The sequence below is a fragment of the Oryza sativa genome, chromosome 4, assembly GCF_034140825.1.
Source record: "Oryza sativa Japonica Group chromosome 4, ASM3414082v1".
Lineage (NCBI taxonomy): Eukaryota > Viridiplantae > Streptophyta > Magnoliopsida > Poales > Poaceae > Oryza > Oryza sativa.
In genome coordinates this window covers 8,109,907-8,126,792 of record NC_089038.1, presented here as the reverse complement: position 1 = coordinate 8,126,792, position 16,886 = coordinate 8,109,907, and the positions used below count along the sequence as shown (strand labels likewise).

At 42.1% G+C, this 16,886-nt stretch overlaps 1 protein-coding gene and 1 long non-coding RNA gene across 2 annotated transcripts; one reads left to right on the top strand and one right to left on the bottom strand.

Annotated features, from left to right (window-relative positions):
• Positions 1–3,406: 3,406 nt before the first annotated feature.
• LOC4335196 (wall-associated receptor kinase 2) lies at positions 3,407–12,675 on the bottom strand. The gene is made up of 3 exons (XM_015778773.3): positions 12,095–12,675; positions 8,018–8,262; positions 3,407–3,929 (listed from the first exon to the last, which is right to left on the bottom strand). The coding sequence occupies exons 1-3, from the start codon at positions 12,673–12,675 to the stop codon at positions 3,607–3,609; spliced, it is 1,149 nt and encodes a 382-aa protein (XP_015634259.1). The 3' UTR covers positions 3,407–3,606.
• On the top strand, positions 12,378–13,098 carry LOC136356358 (uncharacterized). The gene is made up of 2 exons (XR_010741096.1): positions 12,378–12,500; positions 12,660–13,098. It is a non-coding gene; the product is annotated as an uncharacterized lncRNA (long non-coding RNA).
• Positions 13,099–16,886: the final 3,788 nt, after the last annotated feature.

Genomic DNA, 16,886 nt, shown 5'->3' with positions numbered 1-16,886 from the left:
TTGTTATTGCTTCATATGTATGACTTCTAGATGGTTTCTACAAGTATGTGCATGATACTTTTTGTGTGCTGACGTCAGCCAAGTTGCTGCGAACTTGTACTCGGATATGGTTTCTTTGATTGTTCATGTGTAGGTGTTGCTCGCGGCCTCGGGAGAATTGCCGATGATGGATCGGGACTAGGCTTGGGTGAAGTTGTGGTTTAGATGGTCAAGGAGATCATACGGGATTCTAAGGCTAAAGAACAATGCACGTATAGGTGAAGGTTTCCATACAACATCCAATGGGATTGTGTGCATATGGGAAGCGGAATCAAATTTAGAATGAAGTGTGGGAAGATTGGACTTCGGAGTTGTAAAGGGATGTTGTTTTCCTTGTTTGAGGGTTTCCTATGTGATAAGGGTTACTTCCTATGTGATCAGGATTTCTAGTTATAGTTGGATTTGCTACTGTATGCATCCATGTTTTAGGTATAAATAGATGAGGGGTATAGACTCAAAGAACATCGATTTTCTGGGGGAGAAAAGTTAGGGTTTGCTTCGAAACTTCGATTCGATTTCATGAGTTGATAGAGGAGTGCTCTGGATGCACTTTGTAAACACATTGAACAAAGTTAATCTACTTTCAAGAGTTTCATCAATTTTTTAGATTCTGATGGTTAGACCGGCATTAGGCGCATGGTCTAACCGGTGAGCTATCCAACCGATAGCAAGTAGGTGGTCAAACGGGTGGAGGCAAGCAGGCAGCAGGTAGGCAGGAAGGAGGCAATCTTACCGAAGGCTTCAAGGCAATTTGACCAGTTACAAAGTGGCGATCTGACCGACGACTACTAAGCGGTCTGACTGGCGCAATCCATCAGGTTTGAGGGTTCCTTTCAATTCCACGAAAAAGATTAGTTTTTCCCTACCATTCATCCTCCTTCTAGTAGGCTTGGTTCTTGTATTTCAATGCTATAGAGTCATCCTCTCCACTTCTTTACATGTCAAGGCGAATACCGTACATATATTCAACACAAACTCTAAAAAAAAAAACTGATATTTATCCAACGTATGTCTAGATACTTGATGTGCAAAGCATGTTGCCCATTTTCCCAACTTGCGCTCCCTTCCTTGCACTTATTTGGGTTTGCCTCTATCTGTTTACGAGGCATTGCTTCCCTCCCATCATAGTACTGCTTCTTTCTACCTCTGTTAACAAATTCTAGATTGAAATGGAACCTTACTGCAAGAGTCCTTAAGGGATCCATAATGCCACGGCTCAAATAGCCTACATGCAGATTGACCAATAAAAAAAATCAGCACTTGCTTACTAAACTACAGTATTATAAACTACACTGCATCCAGATCCTTAACACCACCTTTGCACCTAATACTTAATAAAATACCTCCCAGTTGAACAGATCAACTACATCCACATACACAACGACAATAAACTAGTTTGCATCCACACTAAATCCAACAAAAAAAAAACCAAATCTACCACATTATAAGACTTCCACCAAATCGAATCAATGTGTGTTCGCTTCCAACGAAATGTTGATAGCATAAGAACGTACCTCCACTGATTCCACCCTGCAAATCGATGTGTGGTGCCCGTCGACACCCGCCTTGCTCATCGCCGGCTTCCAAACTGCCCTCCCTCCGAGTCACCTTCTATGCTCCCCTCTACACTAGAGTTTCGGGGGAACAAGAACGTGGAGAGAGAGAGAGAGAGAGAGAGAGAGAGAGTACAGGCGCGCGTCTGTTTTAGCTGCGTTTAACAATGGCATCTTGCTGACTCAGGCAAGGTGGGCTCGGACATCTGCCGACTAAGCAAAAACAGGGGTAAATGAGGTCTATACTACCATGGGACGTAAGTTGCACAGTTTTGAACACTTGAGCGGTCAAGGTTTTTGGTACTGGGGATTAGGGACATGTCAAACAAACTCGACGTGAAGTTGAGGGACGGCAGGTGGACTTATTCAAGACAATGGAATGGGAATGGGAGTTGGGCTGCAGAGGAAGAAAGGAAGAGAGGATGTCCAAGATGAACAGTATGATTTGTTTATTCCCATGGATTTTTAGTATTCAAATTGGTAGGGATTTGAACTGAATTTAGATTTTGATGGCCTCTATTTTTCGTGGAAAGTTTTGGAGGAATAAAATGTTGAATTTCAGACCTTTGACACGAGAGTCAAGTTACTCATAAGAATCAATTTTGAAATTTTAAATAGATGATAAAATAGATTAGAACAAAATAAAAAAAATAAGGGTGTTACACGATCACAATACAAAAGGATTAGATATGTTCACTACAATACAATATCTAAAATGCTTCACATGTTACAGTCGGATATCATAGGAGTGTTACTAATTCTATTAATTAAATACCCATAGGTTCAGTTGAGTCATGCTCCCTATGCCCAAGGATTTGCAACCATTCACTTGGCACAATTTGAAGATCCTTCACAACCTCGGTCATCCTCTCATCCACACTATTTTTAAGGCAATTAACAGCGATGGTACCAACATTTGCAGTGCATTTTATGTCCTCTTCAGTAGTTATAATCTCCTTATCATACATCTCGTATGCTCTACTCTCTGTCATGTAAGCCTCCATAAAGTTCATGGGGAGGCTATTATTCCCATTGTACCTTGCCTTCTTTCCCGTCATGAGCTCCAAAAGGACAATACCAAAGCTATAAACATCACTTTTCTCTGTGAGAAGGCCAGTTTTCATGTATACAGGGTCTATATAGCTCATATCTCCGACAACAAAAGTGGTGTGGTCTTTTCCAATAGTCATGAGCCTAGATGTCCCAAAGTCAGAAACTTTTGGCACAAAGTTATCATCCAAAAGAATGTTACCAGATTTCACATCTCCATGAAGAATTTTTTGACTAGCATATGAATGCATATAAGCAAGAGCATCTGCAGAGTTAATAGCAATATCCAACCGTGCTAGTAGTGAGAGAGGATGTTTCTTATTATACTCTTTACCATGAAGTACGTCACAGAGACTCCCTCTGGGTATGAATTCATAGACTAACATAGGAACATCTGTCTCCAAGCAACAACCCAAAAGTTTAACTAAATTTTATGACTAATCTGAGACTGGATTGTGATTTCATTTGCAAAGTCCCGCTGCCGGGCCTCACTGACTGTTATGCAGCGTTTGACCGCAACTCGCACATTTCCATTGATGGTTCCCATGTACACCTTACCAAACCCACCCTTTCCAATAATAGTACTGTAATTTTTAGTAATTTGGTCAAGTTTCTCCTTTGTGTAAATATCTATCTTGATACTTTTCAGCAATTGTCCACCATTTCGGTTGAAATAAGCTCTCAGCTTTCTTTTCTTACGCTCCAATAGAATGAACATTAGTAACACGACTAGAAGTGCGATGATAAAAACTGTTGCTGTGGACAAATAGGAAACAAAATAGTTAATATATAGAACATGCAATACTGCAAAGGTAACTTATACATATTCATGCAATTGCGTAGTCCATATATATTGCTCACGTGAAAAGATAATTTAGGCACAACCACATGGTCTATGCTCATGCGAAAAGATAACATTTAGGCACAGCCATGGTCTATCTGGAAATAATTATGTTTTCACACTTCAATGTTGAGCTTCAAGTTGAATGTAGTGCAATGCAAATATGGTGTATACATGGAATGCAGAACTGCATGTAATTAGAGCATTATATATTATATGTGGAATGTATGGCATGCTGCAAATTTCAATCAACATTGCATTCATGTATTGAACCTCACCTATGACTGCTATGGCAGCTCTGGAAAATATGGGTTCACAATTACCCATGTTATCAGAACTATTGTCACGTCTTTGGCCGAAATTGCAGTCACAACGATAGCTACCTTCTGTATTCTTGCATGTGGACCCAGCACCACAAATAGAATTGTTTTCACACTCATTAACATCTGAAAAGTGGAGAAAACAGTAGATGTTAAATATAAAAATAAATAAAGCTATTCTTAGTTTTACTTACACGCTCATGAAGGAGAAAATATAGGTAGTTAAATATCTCTGGCCCTGTGTTAAAACTTGCACAGCCTAAACTTGGGATGCTAAACAGGGGCATATTAATCTATGATAGGTGAAAAATGCTCGTCTCAGATAATTACATCTCTTACGGGTCACAGAGTGGCTCGTCTAAGATGTAGCACCTGTTAAGAATGAGGGGTCATCTATGACTCGTAGTTATGAATCGCCATGACCGCGTTGATATCGTAGTACAAGAAATATGCCATAGAAAATTCCCTGTATGCAGTGCTTCTCGATACGAGAGGAAGGGTTCAAGAGTAGTGAACACGGAAATAAGTCAACGAAAGGGTGGTACTGTAGATGTTCATTGTCAAATGGAGGAACGCAACTCGCAAAATGAGTGTGGGCCAGTTTGATCTAGGCTTGAAAAGCCAGTTAGGATGTCCTCTAATGCAGGGGAGACAAAATACGATGAGCAATTATGGGATTGGAGGGAAAATAGGGATGGAATAAGTGAAGAATGATATAGGTAGGGTAGAAGATAGAGGTTAGATACTAAATCGATTTTGTCGATTAATTGTTGGTTCCTACAATAGGCTTGACATCTATATTTATAGTATGGCTGGTCTTGCGTATCAAGGTTTAATTAGGCTTTAGAGAAAATTAGTACTCCAAAAACCCTAACACCTAAAAAAGGGAACACAAGAAGAGCCAAATTGGATTTGGATTGGATTCTGATGACAAAACCGATCCATGACCTCTACTCATGACAAAGGATTCCGGTCAGATCGACAAGGGTTCTTACTAGCTTTAGCGAGAAGGCTCTCTCGGATCCCTCCCAAGGCTTCGCCTAAATTTTTCCAAATGCTAAATTTGACTGTGAATATATTCATTCATGTACATTGACTTATGAACTCATCTTCTTGGGGGATGTTCTATTACCGTTGGAAATATGGCCTGGCTCTGTATCTCCTTAATGAAGCAAGCTGAGCCTGACCTGGCTCGGTGGCCTAGATGACCGTAGCCTATTGGCTAGCTAGATATATACTCGCTCCATCCAACCAAAAAAACGAATATAGAATTGGATGTGACATATTCTAGTACGTCGAATCTGGACAAAGGTATATCTAGGTTCGTAGAACTAGGATGTGTCACATCCAGTATTAAGTTGGTTTTTTATGGGAAGGAGGGAGTATACATGTGGCCCATTTTATCGCTGGAAACCAAAATTGCATCTATCCTATTTGTCATAGGAACAATCCACTGTTTGTCAACATCGCTATCGCTGCATAATTGAGAGCTTGTTTGGCATAGCTCCAGCTATAGCTCCACCTCCACCACTCCTAGAGCTAGAGCTCAGCCAAACAGTTTCAGTTCCACCTAAAGTGGGAGCAGAGCTGGGTGAAGCGCTCTCACATAATGAACTTTAGAGGTGGAGATGGGTTTAGGCTGCTCCACAACTCCACTCCAGACCCAACTCCTGAAGCTAAATTTAAGAGTTGGAGGCTTGGAGCTCTACCAAATATGCCCTGAATCCTTTCACTCACATCTTCCACCTCGAGCCACCGCTACACGAATCTCCAATTAATGTAGTCTTCCTCGTCGCCAACTTTAATTTTTACCTTTACTTGTTTGCTGAGTCAGTGCCACATCACACATCCATCACATTAACTCCAGATTCAATTACACTATCCTATTATATTAACGCAAAGGGATACTGCTCTGGAAAAAAAACAATCCTGAGGATGTATATGGATAACGTGAATGTTCAAAAACATTTATAGGATTGGATTTTTTTTTTGGACGGAGGGAGTACGCTGTAAGCAAAATTCTCGTGTTCACATGCATGGATTTGGGTGCGTATAGCGGCGAGTAAATAACTGCTGAGGATACCCTCTTTAGTCCTGGTTTGCAACCCTTTAGTTTCGGGTTGCTTCTTTTTATTGTTTTTTGCTACTTGCATATTGATTTTTCCAAAGCGAGTTGCTCCATATATAAATCCCCAAATCCCCACATCAATTTAACATCACAGATCGAATGAACATACTATGTTTCACATCACGATTTCACAGTTAATATCACAAATAGAATTCATACTCGAATGGACATCACAAAATTCTCAAAAAAAAAAAAGAATGAGCATCATTGCGCCCGCCTGCCGCTCGCCTCCTCCCCCTCGTGCACCGCCGCATGCCCCTCATGCGCCGCCTGCCGCCTCCCCTCCCGCTGGATCCGGGGGAGGGGACACCGGATCCGACAGAAGGGAGGGCTCTGCCGTTGCCGCCCGATGCTCCCGGAGAGGAGGAGGATAGACGGAGGAAGAGGATGAGGAAAGGGAGGAGGAGGAGTTCGAACAGGCGGAGGGAGCCACCGCCGCCACCTCCGAGCCATCGGGCCGCCACCAGGGCGCCGCCGCCACCTCCGAGCTGCTGAGCCGCCGCCATCTCCTCCGCTCCCACCGCTCTCATCGGGTGGTGCGGTGGAGGGAGAGGGAGCGAGACAGAGAGCTGAGAGAGGGAGAGAGAGAGAGAGAGAGAGGGAGAGGGGAGGATTCGAAGAGATTGAGAGACGAGAGCAACGAAGTGCACCGCGCGTTGCTAAGTACGAGTAGATTATATACGCACGCGTCGATCTATAATCCCGGTTGGTAACCCAACCAGGACTAAAGATAGTGAGGGGCCTAACACTTTCTCAACGGGGGCTAAAAATGATCTTACCAACCGAGACTAAAGATCAAAAAGTACTGTTGGGCTTTTGAACCGGGATTCCTATTTGAACCGGGACTAATGTGATTTTTGCCTTCCGGCCAATTATCCAAATCCAGTAGTGAATCTGGGTTTGGTTTTCTACAAACTGGTTGCGCGCGGCTTCAAAGAGCTAATTGTGCTAATGATTATATACAATATTATATGTCTCCTTGTGGACAGAAAGAGAGAGTGCTGGTGCTTGGTGGGTATAAAAGCAAGCCGAAGCACGTCAGTGAGAGTTGGTCTTTCTACAATCAGCAAGAATTAGTCTAACAAGCTTGAGAGCTCCGATCCTTGTACAAACTTTTCCACTGACAGCTGTGATCTAGATAGGTGTAAGGTTATTATCCTACAGGGGATATGTACGTACTTACCTATGGGATGTGGGTGTTTATAGATTTCCGACAATATCGACTAATAACATAAGCATGGAATATTTTCTGTCAATTCGATGTAAAAAAAATCATGTTTCGAAATGCGAAGTCTTTTATTTGGAAGCTAAGGCTTCCACTTAAGATTAAAATTTTCTTGTGGTACTTTAGAAAGGAGTCACCTTAACTAAGGACAATCTTGCTAAAAGAAGGTGGAAAGGTAGCCTTAGATGTTGCTTTTGTAATTCTAACGAGACAATACAACACCTTTTTTTTATTGTCCATTGGTTAGGTACGTGTGCAACGTGGTTTATTTCACGTTTGGCATCAGCCTCCACACAGTGTCACATTTACTTGGTATTTGGCTAACCAGTGTTAATCCTAGGCTTAAAAATCAAGTGTTTGTGGGCATTTCAGCATTGTGCTGGGTGGTGTGATTGAGTAGGAATGATGTGGTTTTTAATGGATCATACCCGTACTCTTTTATGTAGGTAATTTTCAGGGGAATGCATTAATTGGGTGAGACTTTGGTCTTTGCTGCTTAAGGAAGAGGATGGCAACGTGGTTAAAGAATGCTGCAAGGCTTTAGAGATGAGAGTTTTGGAGTTTTTGTCTAGGTGTGGCTGGAATTTCAGAAAGAGAGTTGAAGTTTAGACCGGTTCTTTGAGTTTGGTCGTTGAGGTTGTTGGTCTAGTCATTTCGTTTTGTTTGTTGAACTTGTAATTCTGTCTTCTTTTCGTGTCTTCTAAACTTTTTTTTGTCCCATGTAATGGCTGGAGTCTAAGTACTCATGTATGGACATGTTGGGCTGTGTACATCCTTTTGGATGTAGAGGTCGGGTTTTTAATCCATTATCTAAAAAAAACATAAGCATGCGGATGGAGAGTAGAGCGCTGGGATACAAACCTTTGCATCCATCTGGTATGTACGGATTGCCAATGTATCCCTCGGAGCAGTTGCAAAAATAGCCATCCAAACCACTGGTGACATTGGCGCATTTGCTGTGGTTGCTATGACATGCGCCGAAGGGACTATCATAATTTGTCTCTGGTCGGCATGCAGGTCCATCCTTGATATCCCAGTGAAGAACGAAAGGAACACTGATGTTGTCTATGTCCCAGTGAGTAAGATGATCTTGTTTGAACGTATACCTGCGTAAAAGTATTACAATCAATGTGAGATATCACAATATATATGATGGAATAACTCGCCAATGAATAAAAAATACTACTCGATTTGTTCAGCTAGGTTACAAGTTGAGAATTTACTGATATCAAAACCCCAGAGATACTCAGATACATGAAGACCAGATTTCCAACAAACAACTAGACTAGATGAAACGGATGTACACAAAAGCTCCGTGTTAAGAAATCTCACCAACATGCCTTAAAAAATTGTACATGTACTTATAATAGAACAACATATCCAAGTGTAACGTCTCCACTTTAGATTCAGCGAACACAGAGACATAGAAGACAAAACTCTGAGAAAATTATCAGATTTTTCATGTTATACTGTTGAGACTTTACATATTAACATATAGGTGCAATAGTATTATATGTACATGTATCAATTATTCTGTAATTTCTTGTATATATGTTAGTTGGTGTGCACGGCGAGTAACCTTATGTGCATAGAAATGTATCGATCTCTTTTCCCCTGGATGAAAACCCCATGTGGTACTGCATGAAATTTGGAGCACAAAAACAAAATGAGTCATTAGGAGAATTTCACTATTAGAGAAACTCTCTTCGGCACTTTGGAAGTAGCACTGGTAGCCTTACTACTTCAAAACCCTAGCATCCTAATCAGCCAATCAGCGACGGAGACCTGCAGCCCGTACAGTGGCAATCATCTGTGATGGGCTGTGTGATCAAACCTATGACCGATGACAACCATCTATATATGGTGGGCTGTTGGTAACATTTGCGTTACTAATTCTATTATTTTTATCAAATTGTATATAAATTCACAGGTCGTGTGATAGCTCTCTTTTCAAGATGCATGTCCAGTTCCCTAAATTCTTCAGGCTTGCAACTTAAAGTTTTGTTGAAGAAATATGTGAGGCATCCAATTATTGAGACTTGTAAATAATCGAGGTTTGGAATTTATGTGATTGTGAAATGTATGGGGATTCTAGGAATGTATATCTCTATTTCTGTCATTTTGTTAGCAGTTACATTTTTAAGGTAAAACCTCTTTGGTGCCGGATTACAACATATATAACCCCGTCACGGTTGAGCAGCATTATAGATGGCCAAGGGTGTGTTTGGTTCACGGTCATGCATGGATGGGATATGGCCATCCATATTTTGTTGGATATGGCGATTCAATTTTTTGTTTGGTTTATATGGATATGTTGATCCAATTTCTTGTTTGGTTAGGGGATATAGCATGAATGGGAGAAACCATAAGATAGTGGGACCCATTTGTCATATATATATATTTTTATCATAATATAATCATCCGAGATCTTGTTTTAAAGATTTAATTGTAACAAATATAATGGTGTAATCAAACCATAAATTAGATAAACAGTTTAGGAGAAAAAAAATCATTTAGAGCTTGCTTAACAGAAAATCAAACCAACCATAGCCAATCAGAATAGGTCACATCACCCGGACCAAAACTAGATGGCTTCATCCAACCAAATCGGCCAGATGCACTTATCCAACCTATTGAGGGAAGATTCCCTATTCTGGGCCGCCCCATCCACCCTGCCCTCCAACCAAACACCAAAAAAAATCGGGCGGCCATGCATCTCCCATCCAGGCTCATCCACCCAACCAAACACACCCCAAAAGGATCACCCGCCCTAGCATGGCCCGAGCATGACCGGGCTCGGGCCGATATCAGTCGGGCCGACACGGCCCGACCTACACGCCGGATCGTGCTGTGCCCATCCACTTGCTGCGCGTTTGGCCCAAGCACGACCCAATAAGACTCGGGTCATGCCGGACCAACTCGAAGCCACGAAGCCTACCGTGTTCCTCCTTTGAAAAGTTCATTTTGTCTCCCTCATCTCTTTCGCCGTGCCTTATATGGTTGGATTAAGTCTATTTTGGCTCCCTCATCTATTAAATCCCTGATAGTTGGACCTGGCCATGCCGGGTCGGGCCATCGTGCCAAAGTAGAGGTCGTGCCGTGCTTGGGCCGGACCAAAACCCCGTGCCATGGCCGGGCCGGGCTATCAGGCCTCGGGCTTTTGGCCAACTATAAGCAACATTGTTATTGAGTTGCAAGAGGACTATATCACCAATTAGTCATCCGTGCTAGGCTCTAAAGTACCCCGTCAAAAGGGACCGAGTCACCTTTTACGGGTTGGAGTTGGAGCCCGTCACAGATGAGTTTATAGGCAAATATAGTAATATTTATAATACTAAATTAGTTTTACCCAATCAATTATTGAATATATTTTCATAATAAATTTGTCTTGGGTTAAAAATGCTAATATTTTTTTCTACAAACTTGATCAAACTTAAAGTAGTTTGACTTTGACCAAAGTCAAAACGTCTTATAACCTGAAACGGAGTAAGTAGTATTGAACAATTAATTAACTGTTGACTTATACCACAACTGGAGAACTGACCTTTGCTGGGTCAGTCAAAAACTAGATTAATAAAAAAGCATTTTTAGTCCCGCTTAAAAATTCCATCGGAACTATGTGATCTATAGTCCCGATTGGAACTTTAGTCCCGGTTCATCCCTGATAAGGCCTGTCAGTGGCCTGTCAGGGGGCTGAGGATCTTATAACCTGGACTAAAGATCTAAATAATCTTTACTACCAATCGGGACTAAAATTTAACATGTAGTATATATAATCCCTCGCACTTATCCTCTCCTCCACTATCGCAAACACTTGCTCCTTATCTTTTTAATTTCCTCCTACCATTCCACCTCTTTCCCCCTCTCCCTTATCCTCTTCTTCACTTGCTCTCATCTTCTCCTCTCAAATATTGCAGCAGCTAGGAGCGAGCGTGGCGGGGGGGGGGGGGGGGGGGGAGGGGCGGAGGCGGTGGCCCGCATGAGGGCAGCGGCGGCTCAACGCGGTGGTGGGCTGCTGGCGCGGCGCGGGGCGAAGGCGCTGGCCCGCAGCGGCTGTCTGCGGCGGCAGTAGCCTGGCGCGGCGCGGGGGCGGAGGAGGCGGCCTACGTGGGGGCAGCGGCGGCCCGGCGCGGGGCGGAGCCGACGGCCCGCTCGGGGGCAGCGGCAGCCGTGTGTGGCGGCGGCCTGATGCGGCGCGGGGGCGGAGGCGGCGACCCGCGTGGGGATAATTTTTAGATGTGATATGTTTTTTTTGGATGATTTTGTGATTTCAATTTTTGGATGAATTTGTGATGTTGGATCTGGGATTTGTGATATGTGAATGTTGGATTTGTGAATATTAGAAAAAAAACTCGATCTGTGATTTTTGGTATGTGAATGTTGGCAAAAAACGACGAAAAAAATATGCAAGCAGCTAAAAACAATAGAAAAAAAAGAAAAAAATAAACTCTAGATGGCTACACCAACCGGGACTAAAGAAGATATATCTTTAGTCCCGGTTATTTCACCCGATTCGTAGTTCCGGTTGCATACCCGGGATTAAAGAGGGATGTGAACCGGGAGTATATATGCATTCTCCAGCAGTGTACACTATACATGCAATTCTTCTAAGTCCTTTCCAAAAAACGTAATGTATTTTGATGCTATAGATGACTTGAAATGAACAGTCTTTGAACTACATTACTGTTGAAACAATTTTAAAAATTCATACGTGTGCCAATTCTTTTAGTATTATATATATGGGTGCTATATATATTCCTTGTGCTGAAATTTTCTTTACTAGAGATATATATATGGGAAACACCAATTAAAACCCATAATATATGGTGGGTAGCTAGGCAACGTCAAGTTATTAATTAGAAATGGGAAAACATCTAAAAACTTGCAAAGATATAGTATAACAAAGAATCATCATCAGGTCCGGAATTAGCTAGTTACCAGTCCTGGGCCACAAAGGCATACTGGTAGTACTGTTCGGGGTCCAACTCGCCGTAGTCGTCGTCGGATGCACCTGGCCATCGCCCCCATCCTACGGCGAACTGGGTGAGGCCTGGCGTGATGGGCGACTCGCAGCAGCCGAGGTCCTTGCACGGCGCCCCATCCGCCGCGGCGTCGCTCAGGCTCGGGCAGTAGGTGATGCAGCCCGCGTCGTACGCATACGCCCTCTCCCCTATCATTTGCCCTCCTGCTGCTGCTGCTGTCGTCGTCGTCGCCCCCGTGCTGCTGCTGCTGCTGCTGTTCTCTACGCTGCCGTACAACTTCGCCATGGTGACGCACCCCACGGCCGTGAACATGTTGCCCGTCGGGGAAAGCCGGTACGGTGCGCTCAAGGTGTATCCGCTTGGTAAGAATGTCATGTTTACTTGTTGGGTGACAGGCATTCCTACAGTTACTTTTACTTGCATAGAATGTTCTTCTTCTTGTTGAGTAGTAGTGATAAATTTGCTCGTGATGGCACTTCTTGCTCTTACTGATGGGTACTTGACCACGGCGAGGGCGCCAGCCGAGACGACGAACATTTCCGCTGTCTCCAGCGTTATGTTCAGGACCAAGAGGGCATCGGCGGTGTAGGGTTGGGGAGGGTCCGTCTTGTGGTTGCAGGTGATGCTGAAGCTGCCGGAGCCCGGCAGGTCGAGGTAGCAGCCTCTGCCGATGCCGAACGGGTAGGGGATGGATACGTTGCCGCACTTGTCTGGGCAATTCGACGCCGGCACCGGGAATATTAGTGGTGGTGGTGATGGTGATGGTGATGGTGGACTCGCGCAGGAGGAGCTGCGATATCCCAGCCATGGATGATGGATGCATGTATGGCCAGCTTAAACTACCAGCTTATATTACTTAGTTGTGTAGCACAATGTATATATGTCACCATGACACCAAGACAAGGAGGATGAGCTGTGTGAGTTGTTTCATTCAGAATACATTGGAATTCAATGCTTGCTGGTGAGCCCATGGGCATCTCAATGATAAATATGCTCCTTTCAACTTGGACACGAATAGGATGCTAGGTCACGTGGAAAACCATAACTAATGCTTGATGTGTAATAATTCTTTCCGAAGAAATACACATAGATGTATAAGAACGTATCCTATACATATAAGCCTTCCTGTGTACACACCATACACATCAAAGAACAAATATCACCAAACAATATACTCCCTCCATATTTTAATGTATGACGCCGTTGACTTTTCGACCAACGTTTGACCATTCGTTTTATTCAAAATTTTTCTGCAAATATCAAAATATTTATGTCATGCTTAAAGAACATTCGATGACGAATCAAGTCACCACAAAATAATTGATAGTTACATATTTTTTTTAATAAGATGAATGGTCAAACGTTGGACAAAAAGTCAACGGCGTCGTGCATTAAAATATAGAGGGAGTAGTAAACATTCACATGTACTTTCAATAGTATCACATTTGTAAAGTTTCATCCTCAAATTCATTATGTATAAAAGACAAAATTCTAATAGATTTATAGTCTCAAAACTATCAGTTTTTTTTTTGTTACGGCTAAAATTTTACAAGTAGGTGTGATCCTTTTCAAAATGTCTACACAATGTTTTTTTAGATTTTTTTGTGACATTAGTTAATTAGTGTGTATGGAGTGTGCACGTAAAAGTTATATACCCAGGATATGTTCCCTAGATATATCAGTTGCTTTATTCAACAGTATTGGAATTTTTTTTTAGGGAACAAGAGTATTGGAATTGAATGCTTGCTGGTAAACTAGTGGGCATCTCAACTATAAATATTATTCTTTATATCTTGCACAAGAACCGGATATTGCGATCGAGCAAGTTTTATGGTAGAGGTGCATACTACCTCTAATTTTTCTCGTAAAGACATAACAAATTTTACACTATAAAATATGGTATCTTTCGTACCTCCTCATGGACCGTAAAATTACGCACATAAGTACTCACTCTTGCATAAGTAATAATATAGAAGAACAGTACTATGAGGAAACCCTAGAAGGTGAATAACATATATTTCAATGGTACTGACTTTTATACATCTTGTCCACCCTTGACCTTATCCTATGGTGTTTATTTGGTTTTTTATTTGGATCTTGAATTGAGAAAGTTTTAGTAGAGTTTTGGCCCTTCGGCATGGAAAGTTGAGTACATCAATTTAAATTTATTATGTATGTCCATATGTGCGTGATCATAATATTGGATGATCATATGTGGATTTTGGGACTTCAGATTGGCTTTTGAGGGCAATGCAAGGAACAAGGTAGAGGGCAACTTCATCGAGCTCAATCGCCCACTTGGTTGCCCATCCAATGGCTTCCAGGTTGTGCATAATCCCTTTTAGCGTGTCTGGGCACCTTGGAGCACCTGTTGGCGAAGTAGACGGTCACTTCTCCTTTGTCATGCTCAACCATGAGCATCGTGCTGACGATCAGTTGGATAGCAGTGACATACGGCAAGAAGGACTCCATGGGTCTAGGCACAGTCAAAACCAGGGACATGGAGAGGTACATTTTTGAATCTGGAGGGCGGCCTCAGTCTCTTGGGTCCACTTGAATATAGGTAGTTCCTTCTCTCCTATCGAGGAGATGAAACACCCTTCCGCCACAACCATGCAACTAGCCAAATGTTGCACCCCCTTTAGCCGTGCAGGTGGTTGCTGTTGGAGGTAGGTCAGCCAAAGCAAGTAACAGCAATGCCATGCGAATCGTGAAAAAATAATTAAGGTGAAGCTGAATGAAGCACGATGAAGCTTGGCGAAGCACGGTGAAGGGCTAAGCCAAGCGAACCATGGCGAAGTGCATTGAAACAAGGCAAAGGCACTAATTCTAGAGGCTGCGTAGCCGTGGTCCAAATCTAGCCCAGTCGGCTATCCTGCTAGAACCCCAAATGCACATTTTTCTGGATATGTTTCCTCCTGGTCATTGATCATTGTGGGCTGGTTCTCCCTGGTCTTGATGACTAGGTCATCCACATGCACTACCGCAATGTACCCTAGCTGCGGATGCAAGGTATACTGACACCACGTGCTACGTACATGGAGCCGGCATTTTTTTTCATAGCAGTACCTTCCTGGAGGGGTTACAAATGAAGGGTTTAGTGGCTGACATGTGGTGGCTTCCTGCCGTGGAGGGCAGCAAGCATGATGATGTTTCTACAATAATTTACTTGTACTTACTTTAAAGGTTTAAAAATATACCACAGCAAAATTTGCTTTACGCTGAAAATTGTGACCACAAATGGCCCTCCTAATCTCAGCTTGCATGTATTTAGGTCTTGCATTTCCATTTTTTTTTACTAACTCTTGCTTTGTATTAATGGTAGTTGCATTTAGAATTTGATGTAGGTGATGAATACTTTAATGTGCAGAGTGACACCAATTTTCATGATGATTATAACTAGTCAGTTGCATGTACGAGGGTTGGACAGGCTATTGACGCGAAAAACACGAAGGCATGGGAGATCTGCTTAACTTTAGTGCAGGTCCTAAATCTTGATAAGATGTGGGCATGTCAATCAATTTGATCTTGCACTGACAAGATAGATAAATATGTTGACGATCAAAAAGCCGATGGGCTAACAAGCCGATGTCGATAGGGTTTTCAACAATCGGTTTGAACAAACAATCCAATCGGTCGGTGATAATATGATGAAATATAAGTCCAATGAAGCAACCGGTCAATATTGATACAAAATAATAAATGTAGGCTCAGTGGTTAAAACATACATTGGCTGGAAGTCCGATGCAAAGATAACATATCGGCTAGCGCTCTGATAAAACACTGGCATGAAACCTATCGGCTTAACAAGACTTAGATTATCAATGACAATTTAGCAGCTCGAACCTAACTGATGCAGCATGGGATTTGTATATAATAATCTAATATTCAATGAGCCAATGAAATCTATTTAATGTGATGGATATAACAAATTTATCTAAAACAATATTGTGATTGTAGAGATATCTCAACTAAGGCCATGTTTGTTTCAGCTTAAGATTATTGTAATCTACATTATTAAATCGGATTACTCTAAGCTGGATTATAGTAAGCTAATATAAAATAAGCTACGAGTTGATTGTTTCTCTGGATTATTAGAGGCATCTAAGGGTAGTGGGTCTTTAGCCACTCAATAATCTGGAAAAAGCTCCTCTAGAGGAGATTATTGGATTATAGTAATCTGGCTTATAGATTATAATAATCTAGCATAATAATCTACTTGTTTGTTTCAGCTTACTCCTAATAATCCAGATTATAATAATTCTAAGCTGAATCAAACAGGGCCTAAATCAGAATAACAGATCTAACTGAGACAGTCCTAAGTAAACCGATTCATCTCTAAACATAGTGCAATTAGAGATACAATTGAAATATCATGTAGGCAAAATATACCGATACAATTGCCAGGGCCAGCAAAACTTAGGACTTACCCCTTCGCTGGAGATCGAAGCCGATGTAGCCCCGATTCAGGTGATTCAGGTGCCAAATTCTGTCGGTAGTAAAAACATTGTAAAAGAGGGTGATAGTGCTGTTAACAGTGAAATTTGGTAAGCCCCGAAGATATCATCGGCCTAGAGTCAGTATTGGCTTCAGAATCCTAGAATTAGCTGATGAGAATTATCATGCCGCTAATAGTTGAATTCCTGCTTTATTCGGTTAAGGAAATTACTCTATTAAAGGAAGCTTATCCAGAAGTGACCGAGTTCAAGGAGGATGTGGCATGGCAAGTTATGTATTAATGAGGAATA